Source organism: Fulmarus glacialis, unplaced genomic scaffold (assembly GCF_000690835.1).
Source record: "Fulmarus glacialis isolate BGI_N327 unplaced genomic scaffold, ASM69083v1 scaffold19945, whole genome shotgun sequence".
Lineage (NCBI taxonomy): Eukaryota > Metazoa > Chordata > Aves > Procellariiformes > Procellariidae > Fulmarus > Fulmarus glacialis.
The window spans coordinates 7,464-28,933 of record NW_009212636.1 but is presented as its reverse complement, the minus strand read 5'-3'; the positions used below and the strand labels follow the sequence as shown (position 1 = coordinate 28,933).

Below are 21,470 nucleotides of genomic sequence, written 5' to 3'. Positions count from 1 at the left end.
CCACTTAACTGCATGTGTCCAAAGTCCCCTTTACTTCCTGATACTAAATACCAAGACCTTGGTGAGCTCCAGTAGGATTTCCAGGCCACGTTTCTCTCGTCAGGTTAACAGTGGTCCCAGTCCACAAGTTCTGCACTGAAAACTCTTGCTTGCTCAGGCTCGGACATAAGCCCAACAGGGAAGGGTTTGTCCCTGCGTAGCTACTCATCACAGACAGAATTGGCTTGACAGCATTGGATTGATCTGAGTTTTCCTGTGTTTTTAAAACACAAGACTAGCTTGGATTACGCACATCCCAGCAGGAGAAGGCTGGCTATCATGAATCCTATGCAAAGCTGGGCATCTTGGTCCGCAGAGCTCTGCAGCAGTTTTCCGTTTGCTGGCTCGTCGTGGGTCAGTGCTGTGTGTGCAAACCTGTAACTGTAGGGACACTTCCTCTGGGGCTGAGGCTGCTGCTGTGTAACCAGGTTCCCAATCCTGAAACACTTTGTAGATGTGCACCAGATGTGGTTTCTATACTATGTGGACAGTTCACCCTCAGGTCCCTTGTCTGTTTAGATTCCTGTTGGTTTTGTGCTGAAGAATTCATCTCTAAAAGGCACCATTCCAATTAAAGCCAATGGCTTCAAGAGTAAAAAGCCCTTCTCTCTTATGGGAGGCTCTAAATTTAACTGTACAGTGTCAGTGCAGTGTTTTCAGTGTCTGCCATGTATCAGTCTCTGCTTTGTACATCACCAATCCTTGGAAAGTATGACTCCCTGTTTCTGAAGTCCCTGACTGGCCTTTTACTCTTTTTTGATGCTCCATTATAAAGAGAATAGGACTGAATAAATGTGTATGTCGGAGATAAAGATGGAGTGACAAGAGTAAGGCTGTCTTAATCCAGTAGTTGAAATATGTTAAGTCGTGATTTTCTAGAAAAAAACTGTATTTTCTGTAATCCCCCTGAATGTTGCATGATTATGTAGCGACTGACAGATGTATGAACAAGCATGGTTTGTTTTGTCAGCCTGTCAATTAAATATCACTCCTGGGATCTACTTTGTTGAAGAATTTGTATTTTTTAAAAACCTCCCTGCTGTACAGTGTGTTTAGAGATGCTACTAAATGACATTTGCTATACTGGCTCTTTAATCAGAGAGGAGGGGAGGGGAAAAAGGGAATTTGAAGAGGAGAGCTGCATTCTGAGCCTGAAAGCTTCATTTCTACACGAAAGACATCTGACTGCCAGTGTAGACTGTTGCAGTCTATGACCATACAAACAGTGAAAATATTGTGACTGAAGGTGTACTGCATTGGTGTCTTAGGCATGACAGCTACTACCCCACAGCCAGTAAGCTGACTTTAGCAAAATCCCTGGCTTTTTGTCAAAGCATTCACAATTGTACAGCTCCTCCTCTCCAGTTAGGAGGCCTCCGTGCCCCAGCACCAGCTCCCTGTCTTTGTCATTTACAGTACTACACATCTCTCTGTCTTGCCTACCCAGCCAACATGGGGTTTGCACAGTTTAGCTCATCAGCCTGGTATCCGAAGAAAGTAAGATTTACAAAGTCATGTTCTGTCTCTTTCTGAGTGTACTACTTCCCCTGCCTCCCCCCCACCCAGTAACTTTTGGATCCTTCTTTTGCCATTTTCAGCTGTGTTTGGCACATTCAAGACTGGGAGCCTTGCGTACTCCTGTCAGCTTTGTGAAAGTAGTTGGCTGATTAGAGAGAGTGAGGGTGGAGGATGTGGTAAGCATCTCACCTTGGAGAAAGCTGCAGTAGGGGCCCAACTCTGAGCAGACATGGAAGAACCCACACAAAAGTGACATTTTTGCTTGCCCCAACTTTGTTGGGGGACCTTCTAACTGAAATACCAAGAAAAGTTTCAACCAGAGCTGGTGCCATCCCAGACGCTGAGTTGGGTCGCACGCTGCACACAGCCACGGGAAAAGTACCCGTGTTCATTGCAGGGCACACAGAGTGGTGTGTCTATTCTTGCCCCATCAGCTCCAAAGCCACATCAGCAACACCCTTTAGTCTATGTCCCGGTGATAGGTGTAACACTGGCAGCAAGAAATTTACTTCCCTTGAGAGCGTTGGCATCTGTGAATTAATTTTAAAAGCACAGAAGCAGTTTGACAGCTCGACCAGCTCATTGCATTCTCTTTCCAAGGGAGACCATTTTTCCACTTCCACCCCACTAAAAGGCCCGGAGGAGTTTGTCATATTTGTCTCTTGGTGAATGGATGATACACGTGTCCTGCCAAGCAGTGCCAAAGCCCTGGCAAACCGGTGCCCAGAAATCGAGGCAGCACATGTTGAGGCACTAGTAAGGCAGAAGGTTGCTGGGTTTTTTTAAGATTTGCAATTTGCAATGTTGTCATCCACAGGCAGAGCACATGGAACAGAGGGAAGGAGGCCATTGGAGGGCTGTCTGCCCAAATGTCCTCCCTAGTTGTGTTTTTTAGTGGCAGGCCAGGTTGTGGAACATGCTGAATGCATTTGTGGGCCAGCGGCAAAGAGATTCAAGGAAGCTCAGAAACAGTCAACGCAAGGAAACAACGTAGTGAGACTACAGATGTAGCAGTCCCAGATGCAATGCTAGGAAGACCGGAGGCCAAAAGCCATACCTGTGCAGTGTTCATACATCTCCCACTCCAAGGACCTGAGCCCTGCTGACCTTTACCAGCATAAGCCAGAAAAAGCAGCTTGGCATCAGACACAGCCACATGAGACACAGCCATGTGTTGCCTGCGGTGGGCAACCGAAATGTCGCAAAGTGAGGACAGGACCATCTGCCAGCTAAACACCTGAAGCACTTGCCCAGGAGAGGATTTTGTTATCTGTCATGGCTAACAGGCAGCCCCCTGGCAGCGGTGCTCAGAGGGAAAACCTATCACTGATTTCAAGAGTCTGTAAATGCTGGAAAGAAGAGCTTCCTGGCTTTTTTCCTATGGATATTTCACAGTACTGGCCAGGGGAACAAACTGACTTAAACAATGCAAGAAAAGAGGAGTGGCTGGTAGTAAAGTCAATGTGTAAGAGTTTTATACCAGTGTCTTATGTTAAGACATCTGTACATGCTAAACTAAATGGGTCTGTTCTAGGTTCCTGCTATATAATAACCAGATCAGAATGCTCCCTCCTCAACTCACACACAGAGCTAAAAAGTTGTGAGGACTTTCAAAGAACGTGACAACCCCTCTGTTTGAATAGATTTGAGACAAGGCTTTTAAAATGGGCTACAACGAAACAACAACAAAGCCCAGCATATAAGCACTCTTACCCCAGGAATAACTTATTAAATACACTTTTATTAATAATGATTGCACAAGTGAACAGAACTTTCTGCAGTGACACAAGGTATGATGATATTAACTCACAGAGGTCTGGTGTGCACGCATAATCCAAGCACAAAAATACCTCCGTGTATTTTAACACCTTCTAACCTCCATCCCTAGGGAGAAAGTTTCAAAGCTAGCTAAAGCTTTAACACCAGATTCACATTTAGATTGTTGAAAATTGGATCTCCAAATCCCTTGCTAGCCTTGAAAACATCTACAAGTTCTGAATGGGATTTTCTAAAGCACTCCATGTTGGCAAAACACTGCCCCAGCAAAGGAGGTGAGAACTTCACCTGTGTGTTTTCTGTCAGTCCCATTTACACTTTCAAGAGCTATTTCTAATCATGCAGAAGGGTCCCATTTAAATGAATCAAAGGAATGACATTGAATGAATTGCCATGGGAAACGTGAACAAGCCAACACCCAAAGATGTATCTTCCCGGTAGCCAGCCCACCCCACAGTTCTCAGGAGAAACTCCACTTCTGCACCAACCACAAGTTTCATTTGCCGAAAACAGTGTCTGCAGCTTCCCTCCAGCTGAACTGTTTAGGAATATCACTGTTGCCTTATGGAGTAGCATAGCCACCTTTCTCCATGCGATATGCTTCAGGTGATCTTCCACTTGTCTTGTGAACAAGCAGGTGCAGGAATCATAGTTTCTAAATGGGGAGCATGGGGAAAATCCTTACTTGTTCAGCCTTTTGGTATATTACAGAGCAGCAGCGAAATTGCAAATAATACTGAAAAATGGGTAACGCCTCGTAGCTTCCTTATGGCCAAGAGTGTGCATGCCATAAAGGCTGGTAGCATGTGGGCAGAGTGGTAAGTTCTGCCACTCTTGAGCTGATCCTGTAGCAAGGTGAGGCCACAGAGTTGAGGTTTCTATCATCCCACCTAAAAGGCATTTGTACTTTTTTTGATGCACATCCTGTGCGATTGCCAGTTCTGACACATGCACAAAGCAATCTATAGAGACTTTGTGGTTTTTACTTGGAAATGTAGGTAAGCTGAGTACTGATTTGTGTTCCTACTATAACTTATTTTATAAAGTAGCATTTGAACTGACAGATCTGCCTTTTAAGTATAATCATTGTGCCAGAAGTACTATTTCCAATTTCAACTAATAATCTTGACTTTTATTGTAATATGACCAAGCTACTAGTAAATACTTATAACCCAGCTGTGCAACCCCAATTCACTTCAGGACTCAGCTGCGCACCAAGACCTTCTCTGATCTCAGCCAAATCTGTAACTGGTAGAGTTGTATGAAGATAGAAAGCACTAGTCAATGCCCACTGTTGCCATCACTTTCCCTCGTTCTTGCTGTTGCTTCCCATCCTGTACAATAGAGACCAAGCTCAAAGGCACCACCGTGCCTTGGCATTTACTACTTGTATGCTACTGTGGGAGCATTTTCTACAAAGTGCTGTTCAGCCACATCTGTAACGCAGGGGTGAAGATGAGAACTGAACCCATCACTGACACCACCAGAAATAACCACAGGAAGATCCGATCCAGGACCTGAGCTACAAATTTCCAGTCTTGGACAACCTGGGAAGGAGAGAGGGAGAACAAACAGAAACACTGATGAGCCCAGTACTTTGTTGATACTGCTACATGTATTTCAGCTCCAAAAATCTGTTTTTAAAATTAGAAGTTTGTGGTGTGCTGTATCCTAAAACAGGCACGGATCACTTTTTCAGCACCCATAGCTGCGAGTCACTCAAAACACCAAAACAATTCCATAGGTTTATGCACATGGTAATCAGACTTCTTTCAACCTGTGCAAAAGCTTTTAGCTAAGTTTACAGTCTCATGCTTGAAGATGGCTTTATAATGAACTGGGTTTCTTTTCACAGAACTGCATTTCCCTTGAAGTGCCAGGCTGTAGCACAGCACTTCGTCGCAGACATTGCTTCCAGTACAAGTGGTCCCATTGGCTTGTGTTTGCTTGAGTGCTCTGTTGGGTCAGACTGTGTGCATTCAGGAGGGGGATTTTGCATTGTGAGTGCTAGCACAACCCCCACACACAAAAGAGCTATTTATAAAAGCAATTCAAGGGACTTTCTTTATTAAAAATTATTTCAGCTTCAAAGAGAAGGCTTCAGTCATGGACACTATATGCTCACATACGGCATGTTTGAATTACTGTTCATCTTTCCGCTGAAGTCCTCTCAGCACAGTTTGAACAAAGCCCTGGCTTTTGCTAGGAGGGTGCTAAAAGAAGTTTTTCTCTTTCCATACGCTGCTAGGTGCATTGCCCTGCTGTCCTACCCTCTCATGAGATGCATTGTTTATGCACACAGTAATTTACCATTTTAATAGCCAGGTGGATTATTGGGAGGAGGAGGAAGATGGTAGTTAGCGACTAATGTGAAATGATGTTAGTGAAAATGTAGAAGACCTCCACTCAAAAAGGGCAGCTACACTGTGTATAGTCGCTGGGAGGCCAGGACTGAGACCTAGCAACTGTCATAGAGCCTGCCTGTAAGTGTTGTGAAAGATACACTTTCAGAGCATGTAACAGTTCAGCAGTTTTCTGCGGTTTCATGTTTATCTCCAACTTAAGCAGGACAAGGTTATTCAAGTAATCCCAAAACAGAAATTCCTCCAGGAGAGGCTGCTGTGGCCTCTTGCTTCTGTGAAGAGCAGGGACTCTCACAGCACAATACAGTTCTCCTTGAAGCAATGCGTTTTCCCAAAAAACATGTTATTTTATCAAGCAAGGGAAGCTCCTAGGACATGTCTCAGATGAGAGCAGGAAGAAGAGGCAAAGGGAAAGGCATGCAGAAAAGGTAAGAGCTTGGTAGCCATTGCTGTCAAGGAAACAGTGATCCTTCCTGGCCCTCCCTTCACCTACCTGTCTGATGAAATGCTCCTTTTTAACATGCCTGGAAATGTATCGAATGGAGTCAGCTGCCTTTTCCAGAAAAGCAATAACAATTTTCTCTCCATCTTTTGCTTGCTTGTGTTTCTGCTTCCCCGGAAGCTTTGATTTCAAGGTGGTTTCCTTTTCTTCAGTCTCTGAGAAAGAGTAACGATCTACATGGCCCTTCATGCAGAGCAGCCGAGGCAATTTCTGGAGGAAGAGTCTTTTAACCCAGGGAGCCATGGGATGGTAAGTTGCTGAGGAGCGGTGGTGGACGTTTATAACAAACACAGTCACAATGATAGAGAGGGTCACAAAAATCATGATGAACAGCAGATACTCACCGATCAGAGGGATGACTTTGGAAGAAGAAGGGATTATTTCCTCAATCACTAAAAGGAAAACAGTGAGGGAGACTAGAACTGATGTAGACAATGAAAGCTTTTCTCCTTCATCTGAAGGCAGGTAAAACACCAGGACAGTTAGAAAAGACAATCCCAAGCAAGGGATTATTAAGAAAAGAGTATAAAACAGCGGAAGGCGTCTCAACACAAAGGAGTAAGTGACAAATGGGTAAGAGTACAGCCCGTCCTTCCTGTTGCCTTTCATACCTTTGGCGTTTAAGATCTCCCACTCCCCATTATCAAAGAAGTCTTTCCTGTCTACATTTTCATCCACTAAAATCAAGTCCACCATACTGCCGTCATATGTCCACGACCCAAACTTCATGGAGCAGTTCTGCCTGTCGAAGGGGAAGAAGGTCACGTCCATCATGCAGGAGCTCTTATAACTGGCCGGTGGCGTCCAGATCACCAATCCATTGTACTTCACTATGACTTTGGTCATCAGGGATCCTTCAAAACGTCCATCAGCACTGGGAGTTGGATAAGAAGAAACAGTACCAAGTTCAGGACTATGTTTGCCCCAGTCCTACCCCCTCACAGCTCTGCTTTCTACCCATCACCTGGAGCACAAGGGAAGCCAACATTCATACTGCCTGAAGAAGCAGCCTTCTGACAGCACACACAAGCTTCACAGTGGCTGACATGCCTTGCCCAAGCTCTGGCCTAAGCCCGGAGCAAGGGGCCATACTACTCACTTTTCAAACAAGACAATGTCGGGAAGCCACAAGGACTCAGAGGGGACACGGATAGCAGTGATCCCACCGTATTCCTCTGGATTCCAGGAGAGCTTGTGGTCGATCCATTCCTGTAACAAGCCAGCAGAGTCCTCTGCCCACCCATACACAACAGTCTCATTCCTCCTCCCACCACTTCCCTCAGAGGGACTGCATTGCACAGCACAATGAGCAGTCTTGGTGTAAGACCGCTCAGCTGCAGAGAGGATGCCAGGCAGGCACGGCTGGGAGATGTTAATCCCCACAAGCACTGTCCCTCCAGCCACAGGTGGGCCCCAACAACCCATCCCTTTGCAGGCAACCTCAAGGCAGGCACTCCTGGAGAGCACTTGACTCTCACTTCACTCACCACCCTGCCCAGTCCACCTAAGGGTAGCCCAGAAGGAAGGAGCCACTTCCTTTGGGTATGGCACCTCTTCTTCCCTCTGAGAACCAGTCCACAGTATTTTTGGCTGGCACCGACACCACAGAAGAGCCAGCTGGCATGGCTACTACTACCCGAGTGACAAAGAGGTGGCCTTTAATTACTTTTCAGTGGAGACCTGGGTTTTTTCAATGAATGGAATACAACACCTAATATCTGTACACTGCCTTTGCAACAAAGTTGTTCTTTCACCCGCATACTATTGCAGGAAAAATAATACGAAGCTATTGTAAAGCATTTGGTTACAATCCTGAAGAGATAACACTAAAACGCAAAAGCAAGGGGAGTCTTGTCCATTTTCATCATGCTGAACTCCAGAATAATTTTTCTCTCCTCTTTTTGTTTTTCAGATGGGGACATCCTAGCAAAGGGCTCTAGCAACCTGGAGATTTCCCCAGAGATGCAGTGGAAAAGCAGCTCTCTGATGCCCATTCATTATTGATGGGGGTTTTCACTTGCCCACAGGAATAGCAGCAAGAGGAAGAAAGAGCTGTAGACTGTGGTCAATACCAAGAAGCAGAAGATGAACCACTTTCCATTAAGCTCCAGCACTAAGAGCTCCCCAGGGATGTGGGGGCCTCAGCCTTCTCTGGGCATTTCTTCCATGACTTAAGGACGAACCAAAAAGCAATACTCTCTGCTTCTTCTCCCACCATATTGTTCTCCTCTTACTTCTTCGATTCCACATGCTTTTCACCACTATACCTACAGACACTTGTTACTGCAGTCCTTTACAGTGTGACAGCAACCCAGAACCTCAGCAGAGACCTAAATATAAACAGTGAGAACAAGCGTCTTCCTCCTCCAGGTGCAAGGAGGGGATGGGGCCCAAGGTCACGGGCAGGTGGCTGGTAGACCCCTCCTAAAATCTGGCCCAAGGCACAAACAAACGAGGCAGTTGCCCAGGGTGGTACCATGGCAGGATTAATGGCCCCACTAACTGCACCAGAAGAGATATGGACCCACTCTCTGAGCTGCCCAAATGGCTGGTGTCAGCTACCAGGCACAGCCCTCCACACCTGGCTCCTCCTGCTGCCGAAGGAGAGATGGGAGCTGTTCAGCTGTGGAAAGAGAAGAGGGGTCTTATAGCCTCAGCAGCAGGGACAGAGCACACCACTTTTAGTGTGAACTTTTCTCTGTGGATGGGTATCTACCAGATGTTTCCAGCAGTCTGGGCTGTTAGGTGGGCACAGGCTCACATGCGTCCTGGACACCTCCTGCAATAGGTGCAAGGGCACTTAGGCTGGAAACATACCTGTTATGCAAGGGGATAGTTAGGGCTGGCAGCAGCGGCCAACACAGTCAGCTCATAGCCTGCACTAACACAACAGAAACAAAGCCTGTGAGCCACCTGGAGTTATAATCATCCCTCTGGAGTTGAATTGGAGCAGCCCCTTGGCTTGGGTTATTTGCTGCATCTGCAATACTCCTCCCTCCCCCCGTCCTGCATTGATTTCTCTCCCAGCTAAAGTGTTCTTTCATGTCTGCAAGGCAAATGGTTGCGTGTCTTCTTACTAGAACAGAAAATAGATTGTGTGCAGACTTTGAAGATGAGCAGTTTAAAATGGGAATCTCCCTATGGGCTATGCTGACACAAACTGTAGCAGCAGATGCGAAGGGCCCTTTCCTCTCTTCTCCTTTTCTTCCAAGCTGCTCCAGACCCTCCCATTGCTCTCCCCTTCCTCCAGTTCTGCTAAATTCCTGTCTCTGGGCTGTCACTCAAGTGCTTAACACAGAGCAAGCGGCCCAAGAAACACTGTACCCAGATTCTCGACCCTTGCTAGTAGACTCCAAAGCTTGCCTGAACCCAGATACTTTCTCGGCAACCACTAAAAGCTCCTTTGCACCTTGTGTGTCTGCCTGCATGCACATCATCAAGTCCCACCATCTTGAGCATCTGGATGACTGAGGTAACAAAAAAAAAGAAAACCCTTGGATTTAAGCTTTGCTCACCTAAGAAAAGCCAGACTCTTGCAGAGAAATGATGACTGTGATTCCCCCTCAACCTCACACACCCAGGCTGAGGACCAGACTTCCCTGACCTTCCCAGCTCCAGCAGAAGGACAGGGTCTGTGTCATTAGAGAGTTCTGGTTTGTTTTAGTGTTTTTCTCTTTTCCCTACCCGAAAGAAAAAACTATTTTAATTCCGCTTAGTTTTATGGACCTTTTCCTAGCTGTTGTGCTTACATACTCTAATAATCCCCCAAGTACTGGATTGCAGGTGGGACCAGTTCACACTAAGCCTATGGGAATGCATGACTCCCAAAGCAGGATACCTGGGTTAGGCCACAGGTATGTAATGCTCAGCCTGGGGGCACCTGCATGTGTGAAAATCAGAGTCTGTGTCTCACTTATTTTCTGCTCCCTTTGCATTTCATTTGGGCCTTGATGTTCTCAGCCCCTCGGATGGAGAAGGGGTATTAGAAACAGTGACAACTGGTAAGAGCCCAGCTCAGCAATTCTGAAAATCAATGCTGAGTTACTAGGGAGCTGCCCTGGCTAAAATCTGAGCACAGTGTCCAAAGGCCTCCAAAGAAATCAGCATGTCAGTGCAGACTCCTGGGTAGGTCCTCCTTTTAGCCACAGCATGAGGCAGAAGAATCAGATAAAGTGGCTTCCCCCTCATCCTCATCCTCCTCCACACCCAAGACTCAATGGTGGCATGTCCCTACCTCCTGCAGCATGTTTGGAGTAACCTGCAGCAGAACCTGATTTCCCACAGCAAGAGTGGTGACACAGGCTCCAGGCTATGACTCTGGGGAGGTCAACGCTGCAATACAAACCGGGTGCTCAGCGTGGATGGGCTAACCCGAAACATCCCCACACAGGTTCATGCAGCAATAGAGAGAGGATCGGTAGGTGTCTGTCTGCATTAGCATCTCTGGCCTAATGCCCTCAGGCAGCCTGGACTTGCGTTTGGCCTGCTAATGTGAGTCAATACTTCAGGTCCCTCTCTTCTGCAGTCACTCTAACCTGGGTGAACATGTCACCTAGCCAGAGGGATGAAGGCTGCCCCAGGGCATAGAAGACTTTGCTGTCCTGGATGGAGCAAGCAGCCAGGTCTTCCCTAAGAAGAAGGAGACGGTCAGACCCAGGAATATTCTGTCAAAGGCTGCATAAGGCTGTAAAATATTTCTGGGGACACTTGCAGGATCAGAGAGAATGAGAAGGGTGGAGTGGGTTGATTTCACACCTGCAGGGCTTGGACCTGCAGGGGGAGGTGGGTGCCGCAGCCTGCAAGGAGAGAGGGTGGGAACGGGGAGAGGACAGACAGGGTGCCAGGGGTTACCTTTGTAGGAGGGCTCTGCTGTCTGCCCAAGTGGCTACTCAAACAGAGTAAGGAAGCCAAGATCTGGTCCTCTGCACATGGGCGGCTCTGCAGTTGCAGCTGAAGGTGAGGAAAATGTAACACCGCAGCTCTTTCAGGGCAGACTCTCAGCAGCTGGATTCGCATCAGCGGCAGATTTCCCCAGTAAAAGGGGAAATTCCTGTCCTCCCTGCAGCGAGGGGAAGTCTGATCTTCTCCCTCTTAAAGGGAGAGACCATCTTTGCATATGATGTCCATATCGCCTTTAGGGGTCCTGCTCCACCCAGAAGCTCTCACGCACTGCAGCACTACAGGTATCAGATTGACAACAAAAACTGAGCCTCTACCAGCCCAGCGACCCCTGGGAACCACTTCCCATGGCATCATTTCAAGTACAGCCTGGGCTTATGTCCTCTGCCTAGGATCAGCTGGCATGTTTATAGATACTCACATGGCTGAGAGACTTAAAATAATTGTAACAAGGTCGATAAACTGGTGCAATGTAATCTAAACCAAATGCAGTGTTCTTCAGGTGTGAAGGAGAAAGGAGACCTAACAGTTCAACTTGCACCTTTCCCCCATTTCTATAAACTATCATCACTTCCAGAAGCAATTGTGTTAGAGAGATCTGATTAATTTGCCACAGATTTTAATTTGGGGGGGAGGGGGTGTAACATGCTGGCCTTTTCTTTTCTTTACTTATGCTGAAGAAGAAATCTATCCGAGGCTCTTAGTTCAGGCAAGAGAGAGAGGACTTGCGTGACCTCTAAGTCTGAGACAGGATAGTCCCTCAGGGCACACGCAGCATCCCAGGGACAGCCACTGCAATATCAGGAGACGTTGCTTCCCTGAAATACAGCTGGCTTGAGTGCACAGCTGGGGTGCAGGCCAGGAGAAGAGGGTACCCTGTTTCCTAAAGGCCCACCTGCCTGCCTTTCTGCCGCTTTATGCATTTGCTGAAGTGAGAGGAGTAAAGTAAAAGCTTCAGGCAAGGTAACACGGTGCTGCTTTTGTCTGGCCACTCAGTGTCACGAAAGTGGATGGATGGCGCGGTGGGCAGCAGGCTGGGATGGCTGCTCAGCTCAGCAGCCCCACAAGGAAAGAGGAGGTCTGATTTGGTCTAACTTACCTGCTTCAGCCACACGTTGGTTGTCATCAGCTGATTCTTCTCATCCTAGGGTGACACAAGGTAGAGAGGATTGCAATACCAGAACAGCCAGCAGAAACAGACTCTACGCCTGCCGAGTCCAACCCTGCACCGAGCAGAGGAGATCCCTATGGCCCTGTTTCCCCATGGGCCTGGGCTCTTCAGTCACTGTTGGGGGGAGAGTGAACTGACTTTATAGGTGCTGTCCCTGCTCTCGCTGGGAGCTCCTGAGGCTGGAAAACTGAGGTCTGGCATTTCACAGCAGCCTGAAGGAATTGGATGCCAAAGAGCAGGGAGGCAGCAGGGCTCAGCCAGCAAGTGGGGTCAGGACACACATGGTTGTGGGCTCACAGGATGGCTCATCTCCCCACACTGCTCGGCCTGGAGTGAGTTTGGGAAGGTACAAGCTGGAACATTGTCCTGAATATGCAAATAAAGCACAAAATTAGAGTCTGCCTTCCATGACACAAGGGGAGGGGCCAGAGGATGCGAGGAGCACACTGTTATTTCGGTACCTCTGGGCCTTGTGCAAATTCCACTGTGCATTGCCGGGATGGAGGGGATAGGGAAGGGAAAATTTCCACATGGGCAAAAACATGGGATTGTCTGTTTTGCCTCTAGTGTCTTATCTGGGTGGCCAGCTATGTCAAGATAGGAGCTGCCTTTGACCTGGATACAGGCTTGCTTAGGGTGAACAATGTCCAACCAGCTCTACCCTTCCTCACCCCTGTCCTGTAGCTAGCTTGTCATTAAATTGCAAATGTAGGCACCGTCTGGCATGGACTGTTTGATTAACACCTGATGCGATGAGGCCTTATTCCCTGAGAACAGCGAGGAAAAAAGGACCTTCAGGTTTGCTGCAAAACAAATGTGTCTTTCGTGCATGGGGCGGGAGGTCATATCACCAGCACCGCATCGCACTCAGCGTTTCGTTGCCTGACCGTCACTTTGCATTTCATGTGTCAGGAGGCAAAAGCCAACGGCACCACCAGCCCTCCCACGGCTGTCTGTGAAAGAAGGGATGTTTTACCAAGCCCAACACAACACTTACCACATCCACAAGTTGTGATATCTTTAATCCAAAAAGGACTTTGATGGTGTCGTTGGAGTTTTCCACAGGGCGGACCCATTTCTGATAGCCTTGAAATAAGTGCTTGAGGAGCGCGTCCTCATTTTCAGCGATTGAACTGAAGGCAGCCACATCTGGAAGAGAGCAACAGAGCGTGGGGGCATGCCGGAAAGCAGACGTGGAGAACGGCACGACCTGAAGAAGTGAGGCAGAGCGATGATGTGAGACAAATTTGCCCCTGGGCAGCTCTTGTCAGTAAAATCTGTAAGAATTCAGATGCACAGAGCCAGGGCGAAGGGAGGGGAAGGCAAGACAGCCCAAGCCCAACTCACACACAAAAAAATCATCAGACCAGAGCAGTGATGACTTTGTACTGGGTTTCTGTTTCCTGTGGCCTTTTTGTCTTGAGTCAACATACTTGCCCAGTCTTTCTTGTTTATTATTCTTTAGAAGATCTGCACGCTCAGAGCATCAGGTGCTGTGTTTCACTCTTAAGTAGTAAATATCCAGCCTGATAAATGCCACCATGAGAGAGAGTTCTGGTTTTTCAGATACCTGTGGCTGGGGCCATAGAGGAAATCTGGTCACTGAGGGTCAGTTCCTGGCTGGCTGGCTTGCAGCTAGAAACAGCAGCAACACACTGTGGGAATTTCAGGGCCCAGGGATTTCACTTGCACTTGGTCGGTTTCTATGGCCTCTCTGAGATGGAGGCTGCCCTGCACAAGCATCGGGGTGGTGGGATTTCCCCACTGGAAGCTACAGGGCCTGTAAGCCAGATCTGAGGGAGCCTCAAGCAGCACTTGGAAATGGATCCTCCATCTGGGGTTAACCAGGGGATAGCAGCAAATTGGTGAGAAAGCTGAATTCTCCCAGTTGGGCGGTGGGTTGGGTGGGCAACAGCATCGGCAGAGCAAAAAGCGAAAGGAGCTCATCTGGCAGCCGGAGAACGCAGATGATGCAGCCAGGGACAGGTCGGCCCGCAACCAAGCACAGAGCCATCAAGCTCTGAACCTGCAAGACTTGGGACCGCCCCGGTGCCTGCCACCATGCTCCCCCTTCCACCTTCTACCATGAAAGGGAAAGGGCAGTTCAGACCGTCCATCCTTTCCCAAATGCCAGCCCCACTCTCCATGATGCTGAGGTCCTGACACGACCTCCACCTCTTCCCTTGTGCATGCACACAGCACCCAAGGATGCGAAGGATTTCACCTCTCTTCAAAAGCAGCATGGAGAAAAAAGGAGCTCGTGCTGATCGGCTCTGTGCCACGGGGGTCACAGCTAATATTGCTGTGCCAGCAGTCAAAGGGCGCTGCCCGGGGCCCCAGTGTGAGCAGGACACCTGTGCCTGGATTGCCAGCCATTAGGTGCAGGAGGGGTCTGCAGGCAGAGGGTTGTGGCTGAGGGACGGTGCGAGGACCGGGCGAGGGGAGAGCCCTGGCAGGGGGGCACAGCTGAGGGGCTCACACATGCTGTGCAGCAAACATCAGAGGTAAGGCAGCCCCCAACAGGGTCTCCCCAGCCACGGAGAGAGAGGAAAGGGCATCGGAGCCCAGCAGTCCCTCCAGAGAGACAACTGGAGGCCACATGCACGGAGGAAAGGTCGTGACCACAGACCACTATCCCTGTCCATGTCCTCTTCCCCCAGCAGCTGCTGCCCGTCTCCTGGGAGAGACAAGCCGTGCAGCCTCCTGTCCCTCGGTGGGGTCTATGTGAGGCTGTGGGCAGGAGGAGACCTGGCAGGACGCAGCACAGCTGAAGAACTGCCTGAAGCAAAAACCTGCTCCCACACCAGAGCTTCCCATTGGATAAAATCATTCCCTAATGCAGTCTGGATTCTCTCAGGATGGCACAAGGTCCAAGCAGCACTGTCATCCTCCACTTCCAGCCACACCAAATGCCCATTCCTCTTTGAGAAGTTGTAAACTCTGAAGCCTAATGATTGCCACTCACAGGGTAACAATTACTTTACTGTCAGATGTTCTAGCACAGGCTGTGCTTGTCCTCTATTGTTGGACGTGCAGTTGTGGGGGGGTCACCAAACCCTGAGGAGGTAGAGGCCAGCTGGCCAGAGGGAGCTTTCACACTCCTTCCCACCTGCTCCGCACTGCAGCCAGGGATGGGCTCATGCAGCTGTCAATATTGTTTATAGCCGCCTCTGCGGCCACCTTGTGTCTTGCCGCTTTGTCACAAGCCTTTGAGGTCTGCTAGTACCAACTGGGAAACCACAAATTCTCCTTCTGCTTGCTCCAGGGTTTATTCTCATGCCAGGGCTAACCCTAGCTCCACCACAGCAAATGGGGGACAGAGTATGGGATCTGTCCTAGGAAGCTGGATTGCCTGCCCAAACATGCCAGACAGGCATCGCACCCACAACCAAAGGAAGAGAAAGAACATATTTCTCCCCCCTTACTACCCACAGTCTCAGTGGTCCAATCCCCTGACACATAAGAGACCCCAGCTCCCAGCCCTTTCGCTTTCTCTTTAGGAGATTCATAGGGGTGTGTGGTTGCTAAACACAGGAAATTTAGTGGGAAAGCCATTGAATAGAAAAAATCCACAACCCTAAAACATGCAGGATCAAAACCAGCTTTGTCTTAATGCTGGAATACATTGCTCTGGGTTTTTTTCCCTGCATACACATACAGAACCACACACCCCACAGGCACAGTATCCGTGGCTGTGTATGAACTCCCTCATAGGAAAATGGTGCCGTTTCACAGCCTCACATGAAGTCCAAGGGCCCTAATGCTCCAAGAAGGTATAGCAGAGAAGTGGTAAAGCTGGTTTTGGGGTTGGATGTGTTGATTCTCAGCTGCTGGGAAGCCACAGAAAAGAGTAAAAAAGACTTGAGAAGTCTCACAAAGAAGAAAGTCAGAAGGAACAAGATTGGTGCCTTTAGAAGACAGCCTCGGTACTTGCAGCAGGACAGTTTAAAAGCAGAAGTTTTTAATAAGAAGGAAGACATATCAAGTGAAAAAAATAGCCTAACAGCTCCTTTGATCAAGCCCCGTCTGATTATTAAGTTAGATAAAGCCATGGAGAAAACACTGAACAAAGTAGCACTGCCTTTGAAAAAAACAGAGAAGCATCCATAAGGCAGATGCATCCCTGAATTTACCATACGGTGCACAGAGAAGGCAAAAGTTGGGGAGCTCCCTGGCTGGTTCAAGCACTGTTTGCAATCTCCCCTCTGCCCCCGGTGCCTGCTTTTCTCTGCAGTCCGTGCCAGCAGCAGCTCCCCACGGGCACAGGAGCAGGGGTGCTGGGGCAGGGAGTCTGCTAAACAAACGTGCAAAACACCCAAGAAATACCGACAGGACACTTAGCCTTTCATCAGCTCGCCTGAGGTATTTCACTTTTCCTCCTGGTGATGGAGATTCTCCCGTAACTCCCCTTAGCAGTGAGAATGGAGCTTAGGATTTTTTGGTTAACTTCTACCCAGCGACCACCCCCCCCACCCCAGTTATTAAAACCTTGTTGCCAAACTGGCTGTGGTTGCAATACAAAGGCAGTAGCTGATACAACCTTCTTTTGCTAGTTAGACAATGTTAAGAAGAGGACCAAGGAAAGCCGGCATCTACCTTGTCCCAGCAAGCAGAAGCTAACCGGCCAGCAGAAAAATAATCTTGAATATCTGCAGCTTGGCTTGGAAGAAGAAGAAATCGCACTTACCTGAGCGGCTCAGACACAGCGCAAAGAGCACTAGGCAAAGCATGGGCATCACCGTGGTTTTTACTTTAAATCTGATCTTTTGTTTTCATAAGCAAATCGGTCTCATCTTGGTAGGGGACTAAATCAGTCTAGTTAAAAATCAAGGCAGACAATTGAGTCTGCAAGGCAAAACAGCACCGTTCAAGCCATATCTTGCCTCATTATGACATTCCATAAATCACACTTCATTGATTTTCAGTCAGCTGTCACTTCCCGTAAGTCTAAAACAAGTCTCTGGGTCCTAAACTCTGACTGATTTGTTTGTGGCGGTATTTGGGCGGCTATAGCCACTGCGGTCTAGGAGTAGAAGTGAGGCAAGGTTTTTAAGGAGGAGAAATGTCTTTTATTATAGTGCCAGTTACAGCTGGGGAAAAAAACAGGCTGCAGATCAGACCCAAAGATAGATTACACGCCTGAGAGATTGTTTGCTCCAGCTGTCTGGTTGGTCTAATAAAAGAGGCAGCCTCCCTACAGACCTAACTTAGCTTATTCATTTTTCATACCACACTTGCTGTTTTACAGCTATAAAATGAATTTTGGGAAGAAAAAAGCCAGTAAGATATAGGTGGGAAAACAGGGCTGATTTCTAAATTTATATCTCATCATTCATACCCAAAATGCCACAGCCAACAGCACAGAAATGCTTGCACAGTACTATCTTTTGGCACAGCTTAACGGAGCATGTTGCCCCAAGGGCTTTGTGTTTAGCAATGAGGGTGATGGGGCCTTTGATTATTTAGCTAGTTCCTCTGTAGGTGTCACTCCGCCCCAGCAACACCTTGGATAGGGCTCCTTTCAGAAGCCGCCAGAAATTGCTGATATTAAAAGGGACACGCGTTCCTCTTTTCCTGTCCCCCCGCCACTCCTCTGCCAAGGGACCTCAGGATCTTCTCATTTTCTTCCCCAATGAAAGTCACTTTGCCATCTCTCTCCAAACAGGAGCCTTTTCTCTGAATTTTTCAAGTTTAAGGAAGAGTGGTGCAAAACTCTTTTAGTTTGCACCCAGACCTGAAACTCTTCCTGATTTGGTTTATTCCTTCTGGCTATTCTTTCTGTCTCTGTGCTGGCACAGTAATCCCACACATTTGCTGCAAACAAAACCATTCATGGCTATTTGCATATCCTCAGAGTTTGTCTTGATCCACTGACAGACATTCATAACCTAGAGGAATTTAATTGCTTGCTGACTTTTATATGGGAAGCCTGTTTTTTTCAGCAACAGCTGGGCCCATTCCTTGCAATGGCCCAGATTTGGTACAGTCATAAGCTATGCAGTTCAGATTTGCCTTATCTAAGGTTTTTGCAGAGGATTGATAACTGGCAGCTGTAACCTTACCAGATTACTCAGCTTCCTGTAATGAAAAAGATGTCATTTCAGTGTGGTTCAAAGTCACGTTGCTGCAACAAGTAACCTTCTTGTAATGTCCTACCACCTTATTCATGCTGCTGTGGACTTGCAGCCTGCCTCATCCATAGCTCCCAGGCAGGCCACCAGCAGCAGCTCAGTGGGTTTGCCTTTTCCGCCCCTGTACTACACACGGGAAATCTGCAAGTGCCCTCGTTAGCTCTTTGGCTCTGCCAGTGTTCACCTGGCAGGGCTGGAGGAGCAGCTGGTTTCCTCCGCACCTTTCCTCATCCCAGCTGCAGAAAGCAACTCAAAACCAACAGTGCTATCAAGAGACCGTCTTAATGAAGTGTCTTGTTACCACCAGCTGCTGTCACTACCAGACTGCTCAGTTTACCCATTAGATCCAGCACGCAACTCATCGAGGTGCACAGTAAGGGTCCTTTTTTTACGCTGGCATCAAGAGAACAACGGACGTCTGGCTGGAGTGATGCGGACAGACAGCGCCACAACCTGCCATAAAGTTAGGCGTGGACTAAACACAGTTATCCTGCCTGATGCAAATTTTTCTGCAACAAAGTACCCCTTAAAAATGTTCTGCGTAGACTACCCCATGCTTTCCAGCATGTTTCTGGTCCTGTACAGGGCTCAGCACCCTCAGGCATCATCCATCATTTTTGCTGAACCACAGCTTCATGACTGCAAGCCCCAGCCTTTGCCCATTGACACCTCTGATCATAATTACTGCCTGAGATCGCGTCCAGGCACTGTTAGACAATGCTATATCACAGACTGGAGAGAAACTTGTTTTCATAAGGCTTTAGCCTGTTGCCTTGAGGTAATGAAGTTAATCTATTAGTTGGCTATAGGAGTAGGTTTTTTGCTATTACATAGTAGTTGCTTGAAGGGAAATATGATGTATGCTTGCTTTACCATTCCCTCCACCCACTGCCTAGATTATGACAAGAGGCCTAGCTTGCCTGGTCTTTGGCTTCCAGTTATCTGGCAACCAGAGGAGGGTACTGGAGAAATGAATTCTATTTGCTTGCTGATGACGCTTTCTGTTACAAGTCTTTATTCAGCCATGCTTTCCAACATTTTGGGAAGGGAGGAACCCATGAATACTCCATTTTAACAGCTGGGCCATGAAACATGGGGAGCCTCCACCCTGAGGTAGCAAATGAATTCCTGGGTAAAACTTGAGTCTTCTCTATTGAGAACCTGCCTTTGCTTTTCCACAGGTTTCGTGGGATTTGTAACTGACATGAGGCTGCAATTCCAGGCTGCAAAGAGCCAAGAGCTGCCTGAGCACAAGCAATGCTGGAACTGCACCTCACTCTCTAGGCAGCTTAAACTCAAACTGGGAAAAAAAAAAGAGAAATCCATCTAAGGGCACAAATCCATCAGTTTGAACCCACATGGTTAATATTAGGAGCAACTGAAAACTTGAGGTTATCATGGAGAGTGCCAAGCCATGTTACCTGCAGGCGTCACGCAGCCGAGCATGGAAAACACATTTTCCAGGGAAAGGTAGCAGTGCTGGCTGGTGACCAGAGGGTGGGGAACATGGACTGAGGGGAGAAGGATGGTGGGGAGGAAGGACATGGATGGGAGATGCTGCGAACCCAAACCAAGAGGCCCCATTTCCAGAACCAAGAGCCGTAAAGGTGTTTGCAGCACTGCCAGGGTTGTTAGCTGCAAGAGAAGAGAGGCTGCAGAGGTGAGGCTGTTGCAGCAGCTATGGGGCAGGAGGCTTCTTCTGGGTGGATGTGCCTTCTCGCTCCCCAACCCACCTCAGCCTCCCTGGTCCTGGGGCTGGTATGCCAGGAGCCAAGGGATGCACACCTGGGATGCCAGTATTTAGGATGCAGGCAGGCTCCCCAGAGCTCCCAAGGGAGGCCTGAGTCGCCTTCGTGCCATCTCGCACCACAGAGGGAGCCAGCAGACGAACACCAGCCCGAAGGGGTGAGAGACAGTTTCTGGAGCAAAAGTGGGGTGGGAAAGGGCAGCACTCCTGGAGCCTCATCTTTGCCCCGGCGCTTCCCCTCCCATCTTCTCTGTTCTTGGCCCTTGCCATCAGCAGACACCTCTCCCCATCAGCAGCTTCCTAAAACGTGCATCTTCTGTGGGCAAGGGATGTTTTTAGCCCAGCTCGACAGCAACTCTTGCAGCAGCAGGCACTTCCATGTGCCAAAGGGCACAGGGTTTGCAGGCAGCCATTCACCTGCCCCTACACCCTGAAGCCTCTCCGCTCTCCTCCAGCTCCCTGTCACCCCCAGGCACCTTCCTGCTGCCACTCCTCTTGGCTTGCCTACAGGCCCCACCAAACACAATCCCATTCAGTCTCTCCCTCCCTGCTGTTTGCCCTCCATCCCTTCCTCCTTTTCCACGCACCCTTTTCCCACGGGGAGCTGCACCGCATCCCACCGCCCTTCATCTCTCCCGGGGTGCCCCAGCACAGCCGCCACTTTCCTCCTCCTCCTCTTTTTCCTTCTCTCACGCCCAGAGAAGGTCCTTTCACTTTCTCCTTGCCTTTTTCCTTTCCAGCCTCCGTTGTGGACGTTTCCCTCCCTCCCTCCCTCCTCTCCCGCGCTGTTTCAGCACCGCTCCCTGGCAGGAGCCGGGCAGTGCAGGCAGCACGGCCTCGAGGTGCGGGCAGCAGTTCCGGGGGGTTGCCCAGGGCCGTGCTGTGTTACGGTCTGTCGATATAATTGGTCCGTCGGGCTACAATGCAGATTACATGCTGTGTGAGCTTTATTTGGGAGCCCAGCGTAACGTGTGTAGTTTTGAAAAATCGTGCTTTGAATGATGCATTTGTAGCTGGAACTCTGCGTAATGTTAATTGGGGCTAGATAACGAGCGCTAAAAATATGTAAGAATTTTGCACTTGTGCATGGACCTGTTTGTGGCAGCAATTACAGCTTGCCTCAAGAGATTTAACCTCTTTCACATAGTGGGCAAGGGAAAAAAGGTCTTTGTGTCAGCTAGGGAACAAGCAGTTACTTAGCACAGCAAGCTGGGAAAGGGCTGACGGGAACCCTTGACGGAGGCTTCCCTAACTGAACTCACTTTCAAGCTGTGCTCAGACAGTTGTTTCAGCGGTAACCGGGCTCTGCAAGTACCAGTACAAG

The 21,470-nt window shown here is 48.6% G+C and overlaps 1 protein-coding gene across 1 annotated transcript; it reads right to left on the bottom strand.

The window, feature by feature from the left end:
* Positions 1-4,351: 4,351 nt before the first annotated feature.
* CHRNB3 (cholinergic receptor, nicotinic, beta 3 (neuronal)) lies at positions 4,352-17,003 on the bottom strand. Its single transcript, XM_009577949.1, has 6 exons — positions 16,956-17,003; positions 13,266-13,417; positions 12,197-12,241; positions 7,298-7,407; positions 6,190-7,072; positions 4,352-4,880 (listed from the first exon to the last, which is right to left on the bottom strand). Exons 1-6 carry the CDS (start codon positions 16,996-16,998, stop codon positions 4,746-4,748), a joined length of 1,368 nt encoding a protein of 455 aa, XP_009576244.1. The 5' UTR covers positions 16,999-17,003; the 3' UTR covers positions 4,352-4,745.
* Positions 17,004-21,470: the final 4,467 nt, after the last annotated feature.

Bases quoted from the DNA above. Each gene is read 5' to 3' on its own strand.
- CHRNB3 (XM_009577949.1), bottom strand. From the start codon at position 16,998: ATGCTTTGCCTAGTGCTCTTTGCGCTGTGTCTGAGCCGCTCAG. The intron at 12,242-13,265 runs GTAAGTGTTGTG...GTGTCACCCTAG, and splicing joins TATCACAACTTGTGGATGTG to GATGAGAAGAATCAGCTGAT. The intron at 4,881-6,189 runs GTAGGTGAAGGG...TCTCCTTCCCAG, and splicing joins AGGAGCATTTCATCAGACAG to GTTGTCCAAGACTGGAAATT.